Source organism: Ovis aries, chromosome 18 (genome assembly GCF_016772045.2).
Source record: "Ovis aries strain OAR_USU_Benz2616 breed Rambouillet chromosome 18, ARS-UI_Ramb_v3.0, whole genome shotgun sequence".
Lineage (NCBI taxonomy): Eukaryota > Metazoa > Chordata > Mammalia > Artiodactyla > Bovidae > Ovis > Ovis aries.
The window spans coordinates 62,733,737-62,756,142 of record NC_056071.1 but is presented as its reverse complement, the minus strand read 5'-3'; the positions used below and the strand labels follow the sequence as shown (position 1 = coordinate 62,756,142).

The 22,406-nt window shown below is 59.1% G+C and overlaps 2 protein-coding genes across 5 annotated transcripts in view; one reads left to right on the top strand and one right to left on the bottom strand.

Annotated features, from left to right (window-relative positions):
- The first annotated feature begins 224 nt into the window (after positions 1-224).
- On the top strand, positions 225-21,484 carry DEGS2 (delta 4-desaturase, sphingolipid 2). 2 transcript variants are annotated; one of them, XM_015102049.4, is made up of 3 exons: positions 225-370; positions 16,335-17,077; positions 18,805-21,484. In XM_015102049.4, exons 1-3 carry the CDS (start codon positions 289-291, stop codon positions 18,949-18,951), a joined length of 972 nt encoding a protein of 323 aa, XP_014957535.3. In that variant the 5' UTR covers positions 225-288; the 3' UTR covers positions 18,952-21,484. The 2 variants fall into 2 exon arrangements, with proteins under 2 accessions (XP_014957535.3, XP_042091424.1); XM_042235490.2 differs by lacking the exon at positions 225-370 and adding an exon at positions 466-13,433.
- EVL (Enah/Vasp-like) overlaps positions 20,837-22,406 on the bottom strand; it is a 144,254-nt gene continuing 142,684 nt past the window's right edge. For all 3 annotated transcript variants that reach the window (XM_027957391.2, XM_027957392.2, XM_027957393.3), the window contains one exon: positions 20,837-21,310. In XM_027957391.2, the coding sequence (XP_027813192.2) occupies positions 21,273-21,310 (38 nt within the window). In that variant the 3' untranslated portion in view covers positions 20,837-21,272. The remainder of the gene's footprint in view (positions 21,311-22,406) is intronic.

Genomic DNA, 22,406 nt, shown 5'->3' with positions numbered 1-22,406 from the left:
TCCAACCCGAGGCAACTGAGGCGCCCGGAGGCCCGGGGACTCACCTCCGCCCAGCCCGAGGCCCCGCCCCCGAGGGCCTGCCCCTCCGACTGGCACCGGCGCCCCGGCCCCGCCCTGAGGCTCCGCCCCCAAGACCCCGCCCCTCCCGGTGGCCCAGGCGCTCGAAGCCCCGCCCCCGCCCCGCCCCCGAGCCCCGAACTGGTCCTCGTGCGGCGCAGGACGACAGGTGCCGCGGAGCCGAGCCCTGCGCAGCAGCTGGGCGCTCAGAGCCGCGCTCCCAGCCCCACCATGGGCAACAGCGCGGGCCGCAGCGACTTCGAGTGGGTCTACACGGACCAGCCTCACACGCAGCGGCGCAAAGAGATGCTCGGTGAGCGCGGGCCCCAAGTGGGGACAGCCCTGGGGCCGTGTGGTGTCCCAGGTCAGCCCGAGCCCGGGGAGGCGTCGCTCCTGCGCGGCCCGGATGCCCAGCAGGCCTTCCCCGACCTCTGCTTCGAGGGTGGGGGCTCCACTCCCCGTCCGGCAGCTTCCCCGGCCCAGGGTCCCCAGCTCCGGTCTGAGACTCCCTTCGCGTCTCTGCCTCTGTCCCGGGACTGGGGACCCGAGGACCCGAGCCCAGATCCGTACGTCGGGGGAGCGCGTCTCGGCTACTCCATCCCGGCTGTGGGACAGGAGCCCCTCCCGGGACTCGAGGCGCACAGGTCAGCCCCAAGGACTGTCTTTGTGAGGGATGCGCCGCCCCCGCCCCGCGAAGGCAGCTCCGTGGGTACCTGTCGTCCGCCGCACCCTGGGCTCCCCTGTGCGCCAAGCGCCAGGTCCCAGCGGCCCCGCCCGAGAGGCCCCAAGCCCAGCCCCAAAACCGGGCTTTAGGGCAGAATGAACGCCTGGAAGGAAGCAAAGCTGAACGAGAGACAACTTATCTGAAAACAAACAACAAACAGAGGTTTACCAGAGTCTGTCCTTTAATTTTGTAGCCCAGTGTCTGGTGGCCCCTCTCTGTTATGTAGTGTCCTGGAAAGTCATTTTTACTTACACGGTCACCCGTCCTGTGGACTCACCCACCCTGCGGGCTCCATCAGCCTCTCAGAAGGACCCAGAATGTACGGTTCCTTCTCCCACGATAAGGGGTTCAAGGACTCGCACCTGCAGAGCAGCTTCTGCTCGGTGCCACCAAGTCGCCTTTGCAGCCGGCTTCCAGGTGAACACGGTCCCCCTCCCTAAAGTCGGTCACCATTCCACACTCTCACCCACACCTGCAGTTGGCAAAAGTCTTTAATCTTTGCCAAACAGGTTGACAAAACAATACTATTTCATTACGACTTTAACGTTTGATTTGATGATTGCTTTCAATGTCTAATTGGTCATTTAAATTTGTGTTTTGCTTTCTTTTGGGTTGGAGTTTTGCTTGTTGGGTTGTTAGAACTCTTTGTATCGAAGTTTTTAACCCTTAGTCGTAAATACAATGCATTGCAAATCTTTTTCCCTTTATAATCACAAGAGCTTTTTTTTTTTTTAATGCATTTGAATAGATTGGATTTTTTTCTTCAGATTTTTCTCTTTTGTGTCTTCCTGCTCCACCCCAAGACTAGGGAAGTATCTTCCTATTCCTTTTAAACCTTTCAGACACCGGATGCACTGAGTGGTTAATGCAGGGCTCTGCCCTGCTGTTGCTGGGGTTCCAGGGCCTGGAGACCCCTGGGTGGGTCTGTGGGTCTGTGGTTTTCTCCTGTGAGGTGAGCGATAACCCTGCACTGTGTGTGGCCTCAGCGGGGGCAGCATCGTCTGCTGCACTTGCGAACTTCCTGCAGGTGGCTCAGAGGGTCCTGCTGGGCTGTGTCTCCTTCCCCTTCCTGGGCTCTCCCCGCTGCCCACCCCCCTTACAGGACTCAATGCACACCTGGCCCCAGGTGGAGAAGGCTGGGAGATGTAGCCTGGCCCACAGAGCTGCTTGTAGGGATGCAGACACTCTGGACTACAGCCTTACTTCCCCAGTCTGCATAATGGGCACAGTCATCCTTTCTGGCAGAGTGGGTATGAGGATAAAAGGAGATGTTGAGTGAGAAGGTGCTCCAGTGTGTTACCCAGCAAGCCAGGACGTGGAGAAGAACTCCTCTCTGAAGAGAGAAGCCACAGGCCCTGGAACCAATCCAGGAAGCATCCTGGACAGGATGGCTGGGAACCCTGGAAGACCTAGAGAAGAGGGCGGCCACTTGGGCCAGGGCGGGGACAGCACAAGTTCTCAAGGGCTGACTCTCCAGGGCGCTTTGCAGATTCCCATTCTGCAGTAGGTGCTGCGGGTTCCTCCCCACAGAGCCAGTTTTGAGCTAACGAACTTGGAATGTGTCTTCCTCCCTCCCTCCCAGGCATTGCACTCACGGTTCCTGCCTGCCCTATTCGCTCAAGCTCAGCTCTCCCTCCTGCAGGAACAGCCCCCTCCCGGCCTGGGTTGGGGGAGGGTGTTCCCGTGGGATTCCCCTTCCAGCCCATCAGGTCTTTATCTCTTGGAGGCAGGTTTCCAGACCTAGAAGGTTTGTAGACCTTGATTTTGAGCCAGGACCACACCCAGTCATCAGCTTTGTGTCGCTGGGTGGGTCAATAAGCAGATGAAGAAACTGAGGTCTGATTGAGTTAAACGGGTTCATCATAGTGCTTCCTTTGTGGAGATGTTGTGCAGATTACATGAGGTGGGGGGAAGTGTTTTGCCACCACTCAATCAGAAAGGCTCCGTGATTTCCCCAAGGACCGGGAGTGAGTGCTCTTCCTTCTCTGTTTTCCTCTTTTCTTCCATCTGCTGTTTCCCAGCCTGAGAAAAACCCTACATTTAACTGTCAGCCTGTCTTTACAGGGGAGGCCCCAGAGTGGGGCTCAGAGAGGGGAAGTGACTTGCCCAGGGCTACACAGCTTAGAGGCCACAGAGGCCAAATTGGTGTTCAGGCAGGGATGTGCCCCAGGCCTAGCCAGCTCCCTGGGGGCCACTGGATGCTCCTAAAGAGCCTCACCTCTTGGAGTCAGTAGTGCGTGCATGCTAAGTCACTTCAGTCTGTCTGACTCTTGGCAACCCCATGGACTGTGGCCCACCAGGCTCCTTGGTCCATGGGATTCTCCAGGCAAGAATACTGGGATGAGTTGCAGTTTCCTCCTCTAAGGGATCTTCCCAACTCAGACGTCTCTTATATCTACTTGCATTGGCGGGCGGGTTCTTTCCCACTAGGGAAGCTCAATCCTGGAGTCGGAACCCAGGAAGTCCCTGCGTAGAACTTTGTGCAGTACCAAAGTCCACCTCCAGATCCTGCCTGGACGAAGGAGACATGCCTCTCAGGTCAGGGCTGAGGTTCCACGAGCTTCGAGGGCAGGAGCAGAGAGCCAGTGGGGTTCTGTCCTGTTGGAGATCAGAGCCCAAGCCAGGCACGCCCAGAGGAGTAAGAGGCAGCGTTTGAATTTGTCTTTTCCAAAACAAATAGCTTTGTGATTTTTTTTTTGTTTTTGAGTTTTATTTATGAAAGTGCACACACATAGTTAAAAAAAATCAAATAATCAAAAAATAATCCAAGGAAGTAAGGCTCCGGCAATTGTTGGCTTATTTGCTTAGGAAAAGCCTTTGCTGGGGCTCTCTCAGTGGCAAGTGGCTAAGCCCAAAACTGAACTGGCTGACAAGCTCAAGGGAATTCATGGAGACCACAAGAGAGGAGGGCAGGCTGGCCACAGGGCTCTTCTCTCTGCCCTAATCCTGCCTGACCCGGGCTGCAGCCTGCGTCCACCCAGCTCCGAGATCCCACAGAGGGAGCAGGTGCCTCCCTCCCATTCTGCCCTGAGCAGTGCGTCCTCCCCTTGAGCCAGCTCACCTCTGGCCAGAGCTGTGAGTCCTCTGATCAGCCAGTGGGCAGGGGCTGTGATGATGGGCAAGCCACACAGCATCACATTGTGAGGGCGGAGGGAAGGGGTGTTGCGCTCCAGCGAAGTTGGCTGGGGAGGGAGGGGCGCTTGGGTACAGGACCACACAGACAGTGAGTGATCCCTAGGGCCCTGTTTGACCTAACTGTGTCCTTCCTGGCTCGAATCCTCCAAGGCAGCGGTCCCCAACCTTTTCAGTACCAGGGAACGAGTTTCGTGAAAGACAGTTTGTGGTTGTACCTGGGGTGGGGTGGGGTTTGGGGATGATTCACGCGCGTGACATTTCTTGTGCACTTCAGTGCTTTTATTATGACATCAGCTCCACCTCAGATCATCAGGCATTAGATCCTAGAGGTTGGGGGCCTCTGCTCCAAGGGTTTCCCTTCCTAAAAATCTCATCTCTGCGTCGACACCCCAGTACTCTGGTACCCTTTCTCCCTAGCCCCTGCTCTCTGACCACTCAGTGGAATAGAGCTAGCCCTCCATCTGCCCGTCTCGTGGTTTTTGCAAACGCTGCGTCCTCTGCTTGAATTCTCTTTCCTACTCCACCTACTTCTAGGATTCCTTCAAGTCTCAGACTAGACGTCCCTTTCTCAGAAACAGTGGCTGATAGTACGTGTGCACACACATTTCGTTTGGAAATAAATCATCAGTTAACTGGGGGAAACGAAAGTCCCTGATTTGCGAATTGGCACTTGTCAGTGTTTGTAACTATTTCCATCATGGCCAGTTTCAAACTGCCAACAGGCATCGCTGCCCACGTTGCTGGGGAGACAGGAGCTTACTTTGGGTGTGACAGAGTCAGGCGTGGGCTGGTGGTCTACAGCACAGTCTACCCCACCCTTGCTTCCCAGCTACCCCTCCCTTGTCCTGCCTTGGAGTACTGTGCACTCTTACCTCAGGACCTTTGCTCCCATCTGTAAATCTGCTTTGGCTTGTGGGGTGATAGCTTTAATTGTCCCACTCTTCCACTCAACTCTGAGCTTCCCGAGGGCAGGGCAGGGTCAGCCCACCTCCCCCTGTGCCTGTCCCAGCGAGGCTGCAGGAGGCAACAGGGACCTACGAAATCTTGAGCCATCTCTAGTCCCACCTGCCAGGACCATCCGGGGGCTTTATCCCCTTTCCAGCAATGCCCAGGTGGCGCTGTGGTAGAGAACCCACCTGCCAGTGCAGGAGACATAAGAGACACTGGTTCGGTCCCTGGGTTGGGAAGATCCCCTGGAGGAGAGCTTGGCAACCCACTCCAGTGTTCTTGCCTGGAGAATCCCATGGACAGAGGAGCCTGGCGAGCTACACAGTCCATAGAGTCTCAAAGAGTCAGACAGGGCTGAAGGGACTTAGCCCACAGCTGTGCCAGGGAACACAGGGCATACAGCTTAATCCTTGCCCCTGGGGAGCAGGAAGCCCTGTCTTTTCCCTTAGGACATTTTTTTCATTCTTTTCTCTCCTCCTCCCCACTTTTTAAAATTTAATCTTACAGACATTTGCATCTTTTTTGCATTTTTTTTTTTTTTTATGCAGGGCGGGACCCTGGGAGGTTAGGCACCCTGCCCAAGGTCTCCCAGCCAGCCAGGGCTGGGCTTAGGACAAGCCTCTAGCCTGGGGACACAGCCCACATCTCTGTCCCACCCTCTTCTCCACCCAGGACCTGAGAAGAGGCTGTCCCCCGTCCAGTCCCTGGCACGTGACTCGTGGGCAGGCTCCAGCTCACGTGGCCCCTTCCTCTCATTCTTTGACCTCTGTACCGATGTATGTGCTGTGCCTTCCTGCCTGGCCTGCTTCTAACCCGCATTCTTTAATTTGTACCCACTTTTATGAGGCATGATTTACATGCCATAAAATTCGCTCATTATAAAGACACAGTCCAGCTATTTTTAGTGAGGTTACAGAGAGCTGATCGAGTTTAGAGCGCTCCCCTCACCCCGGAGGGCCCAGGACCACTTGCAGTCACTATCCTGGACCCAAATCCCAATTCCTGTCCTTCGAGTTCCCGCCTGAGGGTCACGGGGCCTGGTGTGCGTCCTCTCCTGGCACACCCTCCTCGGGACACACTGTGCCCCCCGACGTGCGACGCCTAGCCTGGCTCAGCCCAGGAGCCTCTCCTGCCTCGGGATCTGGGGCCTGGCTCATCCCGGAGCTTTGGCAAATATTTGTCAATGAATCAGGAGCAGGTTCAGCGGGAGGCAGGTGAGGGGGTGGGGTCGTGACTCAATGGAGTTGCTCTGGGCCCCTGTCCTCCCCCCGACCCCCAGTGCCTCCCACACTGACCAGACCAGACAGGCCTGGCTTTGCCTTTTGGCTCCGAAACCGAAACCCAGGTGGGAGAGACAGGGCTGGGGGTGGGGGGATGGCTTAACAGAGCTGCAGAGAAGCCGTGCAGGAGGGAGAGGTGGAGAGGGCTGGGGCACCTTTGTCTGAGAAGCCTTCAGAAGCAGGACCGCTTGGCTCTGTGTGTGTGTGTGTGTGTGTGTGTGTGTGTGTGTGTGTGTGTGTGTGGAGTGGGGGAGGGAAGGCACCACTCCCGGAGCAGCGTGTTGGGGGGCAGCAGGGAATTGACAGACATCAGGGAATGTTCGAGACCCGGTGGGGAAGGGACCCCTCCACCCCGAGCTAGTGGGACCGTCGTGGCACTTGACATCCCTGGGGGAAGCGGTCTGTCAGGGAGAAGACCTCTCAGCCGGCCAGTCAGCAGGGCCGAGGTGGGGGCCTGGGGACCACCCTCGTTGCCCACCCCCGGTGCCCACAGAGGGTGAGGACCTGGCAGCCTTCCCTGCCCGCCCGCTGCCACCTGGCACAGCAGGGTTCGTCAGGAAAGCTTCTGGGAACAGCCAGGTGGGTATCCACGGGAGACTGCTCTGTGGGGTTGCAGTGGACCCCGGGCCCAACTGGGCCCTCCCTTCCCACAGGCTGCTCCTCCGCTGGGCCCTCGGGGCCTTGTGAACAAGTCCGCCATGCATGTACACGTATGTAACACGTGCAAGTTCCCATCACCGGCTCCCCGACACCTCAGGGCCTGCGGCCTCCTCCCTCTTGCACACTTGTGGCCCCTTTGCCGCGGGGAAGACCCCCACCCCTGGGTGCTTATAGCCCGGGACTGTCAGAGCAGGCACCTTAGGGATGGAGAGTGAGGAAGCTGGCCCAGAGAGGGACAGGGGCTTGCCCCAGGGCGCACAGCAGCTGGGCTGAGTCAGGCTGCTGTGCTGCTCTCCTGAATGCGGACCTGGGTTTATCTCTGGGCACTGGGTCCTGATGACTGCAGCCCAGCTTCAGAAAACAGCTCCTCTGGGACTGAGGGGTCCTTGGGGACAATGAAGGAGACAGAGAAAATCAGCTGTGGTGGAACCTCTGTGTGCCCGTCTCTAAGGTGGGGGCCCGGTGCCCTCCGCGGCGGACTGGTGAGGCCCGAGTGAGTAAGTGTGTGTCGGACGCTGAGCACGGTTCACCTGCCGAGGTCCGGTTCCACACCCAGGCCCTGGCTCGCATCCAGCAGGTCCAAAGTCAGGGGTCCTGAGGTCAAGTCTCACTCTGTTGGTCTTGCCCCGCCTTGCCCGGACCCTTCCCTGGGCCCCCATCCCTCCTCCTGTGTCGTGCCTGGACAGTGTGACTTCCAGCAGTGACTGCTGTTCGTGGCCCACCGCCTTGGGCCCCGCCTGAGCCGCTGCTGGAAAGCCATTGCATGGGTCTGGTTCCAGGTGGCAGTCCGTGCCCAGCTCCAGGCTGCCCGACTGGACCAGAGAACCCTGAGGCACGTGTGTCCTTAGCCAGCTTCTGCAGTGCTCCGCGCTGGAGGCCCGGGTGGGCAGGTTTCCCCTGCTGTCAGCTGAGATCGCCCGGGGTGGTGGGGGCGGGCAAAGCCTGGTCAGGCTGGGCCAGGGCTCTGCTTTGGGGGCTGCTGGACGCTGTTGTCCTCCTCCTCAGGCTTCACTCCTCTCCTGGGACCTGGAGAGATGGAGCCAGTGTCTCTCCCCTCCCCAGCCGCACCCCTGAGCCCTGGAAGAGGAACCCCTCGGTCAAGCCAGCTCCCCTACCCCAGCCTTCTCCATGACCTCGCCCCGCACCTCCATCCCCTCTTTCGGCCATCACCCCGCCCCCCTCTCCCCCATCTCAACCCCGCAGCCAGCCCTCTCCCCCCTTGCCCTCACTCGGCCTCACCTTCTCACCTTGCTTCCTGCCCACACAGCTCCTGCTGTGGTCCCCAGGGGGCCTTGCTAAGTCCAGCAGGCGGCTGTCCTGCCTTCCTTTCTCTGACCGTCTTTGACCCCCACAGTGGGACACCCCAAGCCCACAGCTACAGCTATCCAGAATCTGACTGTGCCCAGTGACCTCGTTAGGCCTGCGTGGCTGGAGGTCCCCAGAACATCTTCTCGGGGAGGACTCCAAGCCTCCCAAGCTCCCCTGGGGCCCAGAAGCCCTGGCATTGAACAAGTTTAATGTTTGCCGTTCCACCTGTCCAGCAGGCAGTAGATGGTGAGTGAACCAGCGTGACCCGCTCACCAGTGCTCTGCAGGTTGGTCCAGAGTTGCTGCAGTTCAGTTGCTCAGCTGTGTCCGACTCTGTGACTCCATGGACTGCAGCACGTCAGGCTTCCCTGTACATCACCAACTCCCGGAGCTTGCTCACACTCATGTCCATCGAGTCAGTGATGCCATCCAACCATCTCATCCTCTGTTGTCCCTTTCTTCTCCCGCCTTCAATCTTTCCCAGCATCAGGGTCTTTTCCAATGAGTCAGTTCTTCGCATCAGGTGGCCAAAGTATTGGAGCTTCAGCTTCAACATCAGTCCTCCCAGTGAATATTCAGGATTGATTTCCTTTAGGACGGACTTGTTGGATGTCCTTGTTGTCCAAGGGACTCTCCAGAGTGGCCCCACTTAGATGGTGACTTTCTGGGGTCTTTACTGAAGGCTGAGTCTGTTCAGTGAGGCCTCCCAACTGTGCCACCCTTGGAATCTGCTGCCCGCCCGCCCCCAGCCGCTCTGAACCCTCACAGGGTCTCGCAGGGTCCCCCTTGGGCTGGAGCATTTGCTCCGCCCATCCCCCCATCTCTGTGGTCTGGGTGGGGCTCTGGGCAGCGGGAGGTGATCTGGAGCTTGGCCCCTTCCCAGATTGCCCCTGAGCTGCCCAGCATCTAGCTTGTGCATTGACCCTTTTCCATCACTTCCGGCAGGACGGCCAGGCCCAGTGGTGCAGTGGCCTGGGAGGCTGCGGCCTGTTCTCACAGGTTAAAGCAAGTCTGGGGCCAGATCGGCTTCCACCATCAGCCCATGGCCCTAAGGGTCAGAAATGGGACGTTTTTACTCAGGTCTGGAAACTGTTTAATAACAACAGTAGTAACAGCTCCTGGGACTCTGAGCTGTCATCCCGGGCTCGCCTCAGTCTGGATGCGGGGGGCGGTGGGGAGCAGGCATCACCCCCATTTCCTGGATGCGGAGACCTAGGCCGGGGCAGTGTGCGTCCAGGACTTGGTTGGCCAGGGTCGGGGGCTGGGGACCGGGCACTCCCGCCCATGTTGGGGCCGCGGCCAAGCTGAGGGCAGCTGGGTCCTTGGAGAACTGTCAGGAAAGCAAGAAGAGGGTGCTAGGCCGGGCTGGGGGGACCCCCAGGGCGCTCCCCTTTGTTCCACCCATGCAGGACTTACTGGCCTTGTTTGACAGACGGGGCACTGGAGGCTCCCCATTCAAGGTCACAGCCCTGGCCTCTGAGCGGCACAGGAGTGGCCTGTTCGTGGGCCTGGATCCCTGAGCTGGGGTTTTGGTCCCTGCTGGCCCAGAACTTGCCAGGCTGTGCTTACCTGGAACAGGTGTGGCCTGCCCCGCCCTGCCCCGGGCCTGGCCTCCTTCCAAGGGGAACAGCGGCCGGGGGCGGGGGGGGGGGGGCGGCCCTGTAGAGGCTGGTGGCCTCTGGCTACCTGAGTCAGCTCCCAGGTGTGCGCAGGCAGGTAAGGGCCCAGTCCCTGCTTGCTCAAGGAGGGAGGCTGGTGCCCAGAGACCCACCCCTGCTGGTCGGGAGACTGAGGGAGCCCAGCGGGGCCTGTGGTCCAAGCCTGACATCCGGGTACGCAAAGGCCGGGGACCTTGCATTTGATGAAATGCAGGCCTGGCTGCAGGTGAGAGGTCGCGGGCGTGTCCTTCTGGCCCCGCCTGTCACGCAGATGCCTCTTCCTCCCCTGCTCCACCCCGCCGTGGCTGCTGGGTCCCCTCCCCAGGCCTCTCACCGGAGGCACTCATCTTCCTGGGGAACACTGAGGCCCACCCTCTGACATGTCCCTGCTCACCCTGACCCCCTCTCAGGGCTGGAACGAGCTGGAACGAGGCCTGCCCCCTGTACCCCCTCCTGAGTGGGTCTCACACCCCAGCTCCCACCCCCTGGCCGGGTCCTTGGTCTCACTGGCCCTGCTTGGCAGGGTGATGCTGGGCCCATGCCATGCTGGCTGGTCCGCCTTGGCCAAGGCGGGCGGGCCGTGCAGCCCTCAGTGGACAGGGGCAAGCGTGCATGGCCGCTGTGCCCAGCGCCAGGCCGGGCAAAGGTGGGCCCCCAGGCCGTGAGGGCTGCTGGAGCCCCGGGCTTTCTTCATCCGCCGTCCAGCTGCTGCGAGTCTCCTAGGGCTGCAGACACACTTGTCCTCTCAAGGTCCTGGAGGTCCGACGCCTGACCCGGGCCTCGTGGGGCTGCAGTTTCCTCCGTGGTCGCTGGTCAGGGAATCTGTCTCCCAGCCTTTTGAGCTCCCAGAGCCGCCTGTTTCCCTTGACTCACGGCCCCTCCGTCGTCACAGCTAGAGAGGGAGATGGAGACCTTGAGCATCCCCGAACCTCCTCTCCTGAAGGCTTCCCCGCTGTCCCTAGCCTGGCGTGACGTTGAGCCGCTGGGATAACCCAGACGCTCCTTGCTGTCGTGAGGTCCACAGACCTCACGTGGAAGTGGGGAGTAGGAGGTGGGCATCTTTGGGGGCGCTGTTCTCTGCCCTCCCAGTTGCCAGTCTCCCCCTCCACCTTGGGAGCTGGTTTCAGGCGGCAGGGCCTTGCTCTCCTGTGCTGCCCCTTCTTCTGCCCGCCCGGGACAGCAGGCATCACATGGGGGCCTCTGGCCTTCCTGGGGAAGCCAAGTGGCCTCCCACAACAGGGGGACGACTCATGTGGCTGCCGCTGGGCCACGTGGGCAGGCCTGGGAGGAAGGGCCCACTGGCCTAATCCCACCAACCCCATCCCCGGCATCCCCGTCTGCGGGCAGCACCCTGGTTGTTGGCCTGTTAAACCTGCCGGGTCTCCACGTGTTGGCTGCACGTCACACAGATTAATCTGGGTGCCTGCTCCCAGCCAGTCAGCCCAAGCCTCCGTGCCTTATCTATCCATCCTCCCAGTGGCCTGTTTATGGTTCAGAAACAAACCCTTGGAGCTGAGGTAACCTGCTTGGAGCTGGGATTTTTTTTTTTTTAACTTTTTTTATATTGTGGAAAGCTATAACACAGAATTCGCCATTCTAGCCACGTGTGCTTGCTTAGTAACTCAGTCGTGTCCGACTCTTTGTGACCCCATGGACTGTAGCCGGCCAGGCTCCTCTGTCCATGGGATTCTCCAGGCAAGAACACTGCAGTGGGGAGTCCATCTCTTCTCCAGGGGATCTTCCTGATCCAGGAATGGAACGAGGGTCTCCTGCATCACAGGCGGATTCTTTACCAGCTGAGCCACCAGGGAAGCCCCGCTTTAACTCTGTGTAACGCGTGTGATTTGGTGGCGTGAATTCACAGTGTGGTGTTGCCATCACTCCTATTTCCAAACCTTTTTCCTGACTCCAGACAGAGACACTACACCCCTTCCCGGTCACGGCCCGTCCCCCTGCGCCCACCCGCCCTGGCAGCCTCTGCTTTCTGGCTCTGTGAACTTGCCTATTCTATTTCACTTAGGTGGAATCATACAGTTTGTGGCCTTTGGTTGCTTTCACTCTGCGTAATGTCTTCAAAGTTTATCCATGTTGTAAGTCGCCTGGGTCAGTCCTTTATTCCTGTGTTTGGAGGAGGACGTGGTGGTAGTTTATTCGGGAATCAATTCCCAGGAGCAGGATTCAGGACGCTGACATTGTGAAGTGGGGAAGTGGGAAAGTCAATATAAGGACTTTTTATTTTCCCGTAGCCCCCAACTTTACTATTTGAATATTTGCAACTCTGACTCTATACATAAGTTTTAATTTCTTACAAAACTCTACATTCCATATTGCTAGGCCACTTTGCTCTCCATCTTCCATCACATTTTCATCAAGAGGTATTTCCCCAAATGACAACCAGCCTGACTGTTGTTGTTCACTTGCTAAGTTGTGTCTGACTCTTTCGACCCCATGGACGGTCACCCACCAGGCTCCTCTGTCCATGGGATCTCCCAGGCAAGAATACTGGAGTGGGTTGCCATTTCCTTCTCCATGTAAGGATTTTTTAAATTGAAGTATAACTGACCTATAACATTATATTAGCTTCAGGTGTACAACATAATGATTAAAAAAACTTTCTAAATGGAAATATAGTTGATTTATAATGTGTTAGTTTCATGGATACAGTAAAATGGTTCAGTTCTATACATATACATGTATATAAATATATACATATTATTTTTTTACATTCTCTTCCATTATAGATTATTACAAGATATTGAGTATAGTTCCTTGTGCTGCACAGTAGGTCCTTGTTGATTATCTATTTTATATATAGTAATGTGGATATTTTAATCCTAAACACCTAATTTATCCCTCCCCCGAACACAATGATTTCGTATATTCCAAAATGACTCCCATAAGTCTAGTTAACATCTGTCATTTTATAGTGTTACAATTTTTTATCTTGATGAGTTCTTGGATAACAAGTTCTTTTTTTCCAGTTTTGAGATGTAATTCACAGATAGCATCTTATAAGTCTAAAGTGTGCAACATGATGGTTTGATATGTGTTTATAGTGCAAAATGATTACCATAGTAAGTTTAGTCACATGGGATGACAAGTTCTTGATGAGAACTTTCAAGACCTGCTTCTGTGACAGCTTAGAAGGCTGTAATGCAGTATGACTAACTGTAATCAGCATTCTGGGGGTTACATTCCTACGTCCTGCTTGTTTTAGAACTGGAAGTTTCATTCCGCCCTGAGGCCGAATAATACTATCGTGTGGCTGGACCTCGTTTTTGTTTATCTGCTCGTCAGTTAATGGACACTTGGGTTGTTCTTACTCTCTGGCTGTTGTGAACAGTTCTCTGAACATGGGTGTGCAAGTATCTATTTGTGTCCCTGAATTTGAATTCTTTAGGAGTGGAACTGCTTGGTCGTATGGTTAATTCCATTTTTTTTTATTAAAAAAAAAATTTTGTTTTTGACCGAGTTATGCAGCATGTGGGATCTTAATCTCCAGCCAGGGACTGAACCTGGGCCCCTGCAATGGGAGCGTAGAGTCCCAGCCACTGGAGCACCGGGGAAGTCCCTGGTTGATTCCATTTTCGACCGCACTGAGGTGCTGGCGGCACCCCTGGTGACTGACGATGTTGAGCATCTTCTCGCGTGCTTAGAGGACCAGGTACACATCTTTGGAGAAATGTCTGTTCAGGTTCCTTTGCCCATTTTTCACTGGGGCTGTTTGTCTTTTTGTTTGGGGTTGAATGAGACCTTTATATATTCTGGTTATTAAGGCCTCTTTCCAGAGCTGGAATTTGAATGTGTTATGAACACTGCTCCCTTCCAACCCTACCTGGGGATGCTGCGGTCCTTGGGGGCCCGTTAAGCAGGGCTGAGATTTATCGTCCGTCCTGGGCTTGCTTGTGCTTTCCCAGGTTCAGCTTGGACACTGGGCTGTGACCACCATTCTTTTGGACCTGATGAGGTGGTGTCCTTGGCGGATTCAGGGAGAGCTCTCTGGGTCAAAGGACCCAGGCAGTAGTGCAAGGTTTGGAAGCGGCCAGAATAAGAACAGGGGTTGGGGCAGGAGGGCTTCCCTGGGGCTCAGTGGTAAAAAAGTAAGTGAAGGCCCCGCAGTAGTGTCCAACTCTGCGATTCCGTGCACCATAGCCCGCCAGGCTCCCCTGTCCATGGGATTCTCCAGGCCAGAATACTGGAGTGGGTAGCCGTTCCCTTCTCCAGGGGATCTTCTCAGCCCAGGGATCGAACCCAGGTCTCTCACACTGCAGGTGGGTTCTCTTAGCATCTGAGCCACCAGGGAAGCCCAAGAACACTGGAGTGAGCAGCTTATGCCTTCTCCAGGGGATCTTCCTGACCCAGTGATCGGACTGGGGTCTCCTGCACTGCAGGCGGACTTTTTATCAGCTGAGCTATCGGGGAAGCCCCAGTGGTAAAGACTCTGCCTGCCAATACAAGAGATATGAGTTCAGTCCCTGGTCCCGGAAGATGGTACACGCCGTGGAGCAACTAAGGCTGCGCACCCCAAGTACTGGACCTCTGCTCTAGAGCGCACAAACCGCAACCACGGAGCCCGCGCTCTGCAAAGAGAAGCCGCCGCAATGAGAAGCCTGGCACCACGACCAGAGGGCAGCCCCTGTTGATCCAATTAGAGAAAAGGCCTCGTAGCAACGAAGACCCAGCACAGCCCCAAATAAGTAGAATTGTATATTAAAAAAAATAACAGGGGGCAAGGGTATGATATTCAGACCCCACCCTGGCCCCCGGCCAGCTGTCTTGAGGCCGAGTGTAGCGTGACTGCTCACTTGCCTGGAGCCCAAACCACTAGTTGCTGGGTGAGGTGACAGCTCGGTGGGAGTGTTGCTGTGTAGGCAGCGGGGGTATAAGTGCTGCCAGGGGGATTCTGTGGGCTTCCTGGGCAGACGTTCCAGGACATGGGGACCCCAACAGCCCCCCTCAGCATCTCCAGCCAATGCGAGCTGGCCTGCCATCAGGAGCCAGGACCAGTCTGGGGGATACATACCCTGCAAGGCACATCCGGCCCATGCGTGTCCCTCTGAGACTCGGAGGCCTAGGGAGGGTGGCACCATGGCCACCCAGCGAGATCAGGGCCGATCTCGAGACGGGCTTGTGGCGCCACTGCAGCTCGGGCAGGGTGACTTGGAGCGAGCTTCCCCCTTGATTGGACAGAATTCCTTGGCTCTTGTGTGTTTCACCTTGCATACCCCCAGGCACAGGCAGCTCACCGCCTCTAAAACAGTTGATTCCATTGCTGAGTGGCTCTGACAGGAAGTGCTCAAGGAAGGAGGAGCTGTCACCTGCTTCCCATTCTGAGCGCAAAAGGGAAGCGACTACCTGGGTCACTCGGAGGGATGAGCAGGCCAGGATCTGACACTGGCCTGGCCAGTTCGAGTCAGGGCCCGGCCTCTGCTGCAGCATCTACTGCAGCCTGAGGCCGCCCAGCTGCTGGCTGGGCAGGCGGGGTGGACACTGGGCACGCGGGAGTCGGGCACTGACTGTCGGAAGGGCGCCTGCGTCCTCACTGGCCTCAATCCCCACCCGTGTGCCCCGGCACTAGCCCCACCTGAGGAACCCAGGGACAGAGCAGACCTGTGGGAGAGTGACTGTCCCCTCGAGCGCGTGTCGCCCCTCCCGTCCCTCCCGGACTCTGGACACAGCGCCAGGCAGCTCGGCAGCCTTGCGCCTGGCCCTGCCCGCCCTCCAGCCAAGCAGAGGTTTCCAGCAGGCGCTGCCCTCTAGACCTAAGGGCCCCGACTCCACCCTTTTCTCTCCCGGCTACTCCTGAAGGCCCTCCCCTGCTTGGGCAACCCCCACTGCATTGTGTTTTCCCTTTTCTGTTAAACAAAATACAGAAAAGTATAAATGGCATGGTAACAAACACCCACCACCCCACCCCAATAGGCATATCCAGCGCTTTATCATGTTTCCTTCAGATCTTGTTTAAAAGGACTGAAGCACAAAGCCAGAGCCCTCCACGTTCCCCTCCCCCAGCTCCCCCAGCTCCGCTGCCCCTTCCCAGGGCCCAGACAGTCTGCTGGTGGCCCCCCCTTGAAGACCCAACCACGCACAGCACCGCAGCTCCTGGCAGCTGCTTTGATATCGGGTATCACGTTTCTGTGACCCAGGCTGACACCTGCTCTTTACTGAGGCTGGTGACCAAGACCCGCCACTCTGGGAAGTCTCCCCAGAGCCCCCTTGGGGTGGGGGGTGGAGGTGGATCTGCAGGTGCACAGAGCTTGCAGGACGCTCTGCGTCACTGCCTGGGGGCATGATGGTGGAGGGGAGAGGTGGGGGGGCGGGGCTAGGAAGGGGGCAGGAAAAATGGGAGGAAGAAGGGGGCGGGGGAGGGAGAAGGGGGAGGGGAGGGGGAGGAGAGGAAGGACGGGGAGAGGGGAGAGTGGAAGGAGGGGAAGGGGAGGAGGGAGAGAGGAAGCAGGGGGAGGGGAGGGCCGGCGGGGGGAGGGGAAGCAGGGGGAGGGGAAGCACAGGTTTGGGACCCAGGCGGCCAGTGCCCACCTCACCTTCTCCCCTGTCCCCCCTGCAGCCAAGTACCCGGCCATCAAGGCTCTGATGCGGCCGGACCCCCACATCAAGTGGACGGTAACGGGAATGGTGCTGGTGCAGCTGCTGGCCTGCTGGCTGGCTCGGGGGCTGGCATGGCGCTGGCTCTTCTTCTGGGCCTACGCCTTCGGGGGCTGTGTGAACCACTCGCTGACGCTGGCCATCCATGACATCTCGCACAACACCGCCTTTGGCACGGGCCGTGCTGCCTGCAACCGCTGGTTTGCCATCTTCGCCAACCTGCCCATAGGCCTGCCCTACGCCGCCTCCTTCAAGAAGTATCACGTGGACCACCACCGCTACCTGGGCGGCGACGGGCTGGATGTGGATGTGCCCACGCGCTTCGAGGGCTGGCTCTTCTGCACGCCGGCCCGCAAGCTGCTCTGGCTGGTCCTGCAGCCATTCTTCTACTCACTGCGGCCGCTCTGCGTGCACCCCAAGGCCGTGACCCGCATGGAGCTGTGCAACGCCCTGGTGCAGCTGGCGGCTGACGCCACCATCTATGCCCTCTGGGGGCTCAAGCCCATGGTCTACCTGCTGGCCAGCTCCCTGCTGGGCCTGGGCCTGCACCCCATCTCGGGCCACTTTGTGGCTGAGCACTACATGTTCCTCAAGGGCCATGAGACCTACTCCTACTACGGGCCCCTCAACTGGATCACCTTCAACGTGGGCTACCACATGGAACATCATGACTTCCCCAGCATCCCCGGCTGCAACCTGCCCCTGGTAGGTGGGGTCAGGGCAACGGCAGGCACCGGTGGGTGCGGGGGGCGCGAGGCGGGGAGGTGCAGGGAGGGTTTGGGGCTGCATTGTGGCCTCTTTTTCTCTCTTGCCGATCACGGGATGGCCACATTCTCCCTTGTGGTCTCCAGGGCAGGAGGAAAGGCCACAAGGCACACGGAGTGCCTGGCTGGAGAACAAGAAGGTGAATTCACGGTGGGCAGGGGCTTGAGGGGCATGTTACAGTTCAGGCCTCTTGGTTTACTGCAACCCTGTTTGAGCACAGCGGTGACGGTCACGGGCTGGCTGTGTGTCTTGGGCCCACCCGCTGGCCCTCTCTGTGCCTCAGAGGGTGCCTGCAGCAGTGGCACTGGTTCGAGTGAAGCAACCCGCCTTTTGACCCCCTCCCTTCTCAGTTCTTGTCCCTGCCCTGTGACCCTCCAGGGCCCCCTCATGGCACAAAGAGGACAGAGAGCCTTGCCCTTTGTGACCCAAGGGGTCTGACCTGAGCTGTCTCAGAGCGAAGCCTCCGGCCTGGGCTGGTGCCTCTGTCCTGGAGACCTGGGGCTGGAGAATGTCTAAAGGAGCAAGAGGGAGGCGGGAGGGGGAGGCCTTCTGCTCTGCTGCTGGCTGGTTAGAGCAGAGATGCCGGTGCCCAGGGAGGCTGGAGGTTGCTGTGGTGGGAAGAGTGAGTGTGCGAGTCTGTGTGTGTGTCCCTGTGTGTTCACGTGGTTAGGTGTGCCTGTCTGGGTGTGCAGGTGTTTGGACCGTGCCCACCCAGTGGCTCCTCCACGGCACCGAGGTCCTGCTCTGTGCTGAGCACTGTCTCACCACAAGCCTGTGAGACATTTCAAGGTCATCATGCCCATTTCGTGGATGAGAAGGCAGAGGCTCAGGTTGGGGGGTGGTTCCCTGCTCCCAGGAAGCAGCAGAGCCAGACTCTCGACCCAAGACGCTCACAGGAGCATCTGGTGTCAGCTGTGACCCTTTACTCCTCCCAAACAAAGTCAAGGGCTCCCAGCTCCCGCCTTGCGGGTCCCCTCATACCCCGGAGGGCGCCCTCCTCCCCGCTCCCGTCCCATCTTGGGCTCTAAAGCAGGTCCTGCGCACCTGGCGCGTCCTAGGTGGGGGAAGGGGAGGCCTTTCCCGTGGTTGGCAAGCAGGGGAGGTGCTGGTGTGGCTGTAGCTGCTGAGGCTGGAGCACTTCCTGGAGGAGGCTGGCTGAGGGTGTCAGATGCAGAGATGGGTAGGGAGCTGGAGTGGGAAATGACAGGTACTGAGGCCAGAGAGGAGGGTGATGGGGGGAGGGCGTGGTGGGAGCCGAGGTCAGAGGAGAATCTGCAGGTTCACGAGGGCATCTTGTGCCGGCACGGAGGCGCGGGGACAGACCGTGGTTCAGCAGGACTCAGAACTCCGGCCCACCCCGGGGCTCCTGGATCGGAGACTTTGTGTGTGGGCCCCCGGGAAGGAGGGGAGTATGCATTTTAATTCCTCACCCTACTTGGGGCCGGGGGCTGGGAGAGGTCGGAGCTCAGCGCCTCCTGGTGCCAATGGCCCCTTCGCCTTCGTGCAGCGCCTGAGGCCTGCTGCTTGACTCAGCTGGAGGACACGGGTACCCTCAGCGTTGACAGGGCTGTGCGCGCGTGCATGTGCTCACGTGGTCTGTGTGCTCGCTCGTGTCTGCGTGCGTGCGTGCGTGCGCGCGGCCTGACCCGCCCGTCCCTCCCCTGCAGGTACGGAAGATCGCGCCCGAGTACTACGACCACCTGCCCCAGCACCACTCGTGGGTGAAGGTGCTCTGGGATTTTGTGTTCGACGACTCCCTGGGGCCCTTCGCGCGGGTGAAGCGGGTGTGCAAGCTGGCGGAGAACCGCCTGTGAGCCCGACGGCCGGCCGGCGCCCTGGGGCCGTGCGCTCCGCTGCTGCCCCGCCCCGGCCGCTGGATGCAGGGCTGGGGTCACCATCCCACGGCCTAGCGCCCAGAACTGGTTTGGCTGCATTTGGTTCCCGCGCCCTGAGCCACTGCTCTTTTCCCCCGGGGCCCAGAGACAACACCTGGCGGCAGCGGGCATGGATGGCGGCTCGGGTTGTACGTGGACTGGTGACCTCAGGTCGGCCCTCCTTTTCAGGGCTGGGCCTGACCCTGCCCTGGGCACTCTGTGTCTAGGGAGCAGTACTCCGGCGTCCCCATGCCCTAAATTAAATCCAGCAGTGGTTTTCAAGTCCCCAGAGCCTGCTTCCCTGGGCAGGGCCTGCTCTGTGCCCCCTGGTGGGGACCACACTGAGGCAGCATCCTGGCTGGCCCCAGGCATGGGCCAAGGTCCATGTGGTCCTTGGCCCATGCTCTTGCCTCAACCCGTCCCCCGCCCAGGTCCGCCTCATTCCTGCTCCAGCCTGAGCCCACACCCTCACCAGCTCAGGTGTGAAGCTGGAGAAGGGGTACCACGGGCTGGGGAGATGGCGGGTGGACTGGTGGCCAGACCGAGGGGTGACAGCCCACGTGAAGGGCAGCTCTGATGGTATCTCTAGGACGTGGGGCACAGCCTGTCCTGGCTAAGCCAAGGGCTGATGGCACAGGTGACGGGGGAGGTGTCAGCAGCCCCTGGCCCAGGGAGGGGCTGTGTTGGGATAGGGGTCTGGGTCTCCCAGAGGCAGGCAGGCAGCAGGAGGGTGCCTGGGTGAGGGAAATACAGCCCCCCTTGGAGATGTGAGGCTGGGGAGGCCGAGGACCACCCTGGGGGCAGGTGTGGTGGGGCTGGGAGTGGCACCGAGTGGCCTGACCACTGGGATGGCTCCGGGGAGGAGACCCCTGCGCTCAATGCCAGAGAGGAGCGCCAATCGGCAAGCTCCGAGCCCAGCTTAGCCCTCCCAGTTGCCAGGCGTATATCTGACCCCGCCCTGAGCCCAGGGTTGTTAACCTTCCTGGGAGGCGGCAGCCCAGCAACTGGGAACACCCTGTGGACACCTGCCAGCCCCCCTCCCCATGGCCCCAGGATTCCTGGACTGTGGGAGGTGGGAGGAGCTGCAGAGTGCCTCTTGGAACTGTGGGTTAAAGCCACTCCCCTTGTGACATGCAGAGCAGGCTTCCTGTCTCTCAGTTGCTGGGAGAATGCATGGAGATGGACTATGTCCAGCCTGGCCAGCAAGTGGTCCCGTTTCCTGAGCCAGACTGGGGGGTTGTAGTGGGGGGCTCCTCCCACAGCCCCCAGAGTACGGCTGGGCCAGGGCCAGGGCACACTGCTGTCCTGGAGGCTGGTCACAGGATTTAAAAGCTTTCCTACTAGCTGGGGCCACTCTGGGCACTGGGGCAGCAGTGGGCAGCGCTGAGGGCCAGGCCCTTTGTGGTTTAGTCCTGCATGGTCTGAGACGTGGCCTCTGATGGGCACAGGGGCTGCAGGGCAGAGGCCACGCCTGCTTGCCTTGCCTTCCTGTCTGGCTGAGCCCAAGTCACAGGGCCCCATCTGGGAGGTGGGGATGGGGATTTGAGCAGGTACACCCTCCTGGTCCCCTTTGATGCTCCTCCTGCGTGGGCCCCACACAGGGCCCAGCTCCCTGGAGGGGGCTGGCCTGGGAGCAGCCCCAGGACTCCCGCTGGAAGTGCCTGAGCTGGCGGCTCACACCCCGTCCTTTCTTGCTTCACTCCCAAGGGCCCTGTCTTGGCCCCCCCTACTCCTGGCACCACTCTGCAGGCCCTCCCCCAAGAAGAGGCCTCCCCAGCCAGGCACGACCAGGAGCTGGTGCTGAGTGAACAAGCCGGAGCCAGAGTGTAGACAGTAAGCGTTTATTACCACGTGGACACAGACGGCTTGGTGTGTGGACGGACCCTCGCCGCCAGGATGCAGGGAGGAGCCGTGTGGTAGCGGCCGCCGCTCCCGGGGGCACCTAGAAGAAAACTTGAGACCTTCTAACGAGGCGCGTGACTTGGGGTGTCTTCTCTATGAACCCAAAGAAACGTACACTTAAATAGGCATATATAAAATACAAAAAAAGGCGGCAGGCCTGGTGTTCTGTCAGGTTGAATCTAAAAAAATCGAGGAACTGAACTTTTCTCATTTTAATATTTTATCACAGGTTAAGACTTTTAAACGAAGCACGTCCTAGCTTCAGCGCGTGCTGAGTGTGCCAGAGGCCTGGGCGCTGGGCTCCGTGGGGTCCCCGCCGTCAGGTGGCCCGGGTTGTGGGCGGCGTCGGGGGTTCTGGCCTACGACGTGCTGATCCCGCTCAGCTCCTGCCTGATGGCTGGGGGACAGGGCGGGAAAGAGGCTCAGTCCCAGCTGCCCACCAGAGGGGCCGCGTCCACTGCGGCTGCCACAGCAGGTGGAGACCAAGGTGCCCCCTGCCCCCGCCCCGACCCCTCTGGCCCATGGCCTCCCGAGGCAGGGGCACCCAGCAATAAAGTGGGGTTAACAGCTGGCCTCTGTCTTTTTTTTGGCTCCCGCTCTGTCTCCCCTCTTCATTCATTAACTCCTTATCTGCCCATCCCAGCCTGGTAGGGGACTGGACCAACAGGAAGTTGAGCGCTCTCTGTTGGATCAAGGACAGGGCGTGGCTGATCACCCAGCCCTGGGCAGGAGTCCGGCTCCGCTGGCTCCCAGCCGCTCTCCTCTCTCTAGAGTCCCCCAGGAGTGATGGCGAGGGAAGGGGGGGCGCCTGGACTGCGCCTCCCTGCTCTGTGGGCTTAGCTAGCTCGGCCCACGCCTTTCCTTTTCCTCTGGCCCCAGATCTGAGCCGGCCGTTTCAAAGGCTCCGGTGGGGAGTGGACGGATGGATGTGATTCACTGCGACGAGGCCCTGCTCTCTGGAGCCGCACACAGCTCCCCAGGCCAGCAGCGCCCAGCAGGCTGTGGACTCGGTCAGGCCCTTAGGTAGTTCTGTGGCTTCTGGGGCCCTCTAGCCTCTGGGAAGGTAGCAGCTGCCCTTGTAGCCCCAAGCTCGGGGATCGGAAGCAGCAGAATAAAGACAGTGATCTAAGTCCATGGGATACTAAGATAAAGAACAGATGGTTCAAAGCTGCTCTGGACTGGTGAAAGTACCCTTCCCACCACCGGCTCACCCAGGAGGGAGCCTGGGGAGGTCAGACCGAGGTGCAGACCACGAGCACGTGCTCCCACTTGGACAAGCTCCTTAATCTGTCTGAGCCGCCTCACTCTGCCCAACCAGAGAACTGGGAGGCTGGTGTGGGCTGCGGGGAGGAAGAACGAACCCCCTGAGCGCAAACCCTCAGCCTCCCGGCCCAGAACGGCCTCACTGGCTGGGCCCTCCTGGCCCCTGGCTTGCAGCCCTGGGCACAGGCACCGGTGCCCTCCCCGAGGACCCTTGGCGTGAGCCTGGCTGG

What these genes read in the sequence shown, in the direction of transcription:
- DEGS2 (XM_015102049.4), top strand. Translation starts at nt 289, where the DNA reads ATGGGCAACAGCGCGGGCCGCAGCGACTTCGAGTGGGTCTACACGGAC. An exon ending in GCGGCGCAAAGAGATGCTCG is followed by an intron (nt 371 to 16,334) that starts GTGAGCGCGGGC and finishes TCCCCCCTGCAG; the next exon opens with CCAAGTACCCGGCCATCAAG. An exon ending in CCGGCTGCAACCTGCCCCTG is followed by an intron (nt 17,078 to 18,804) that starts GTAGGTGGGGTC and finishes CCTCCCCTGCAG; the next exon opens with GTACGGAAGATCGCGCCCGA.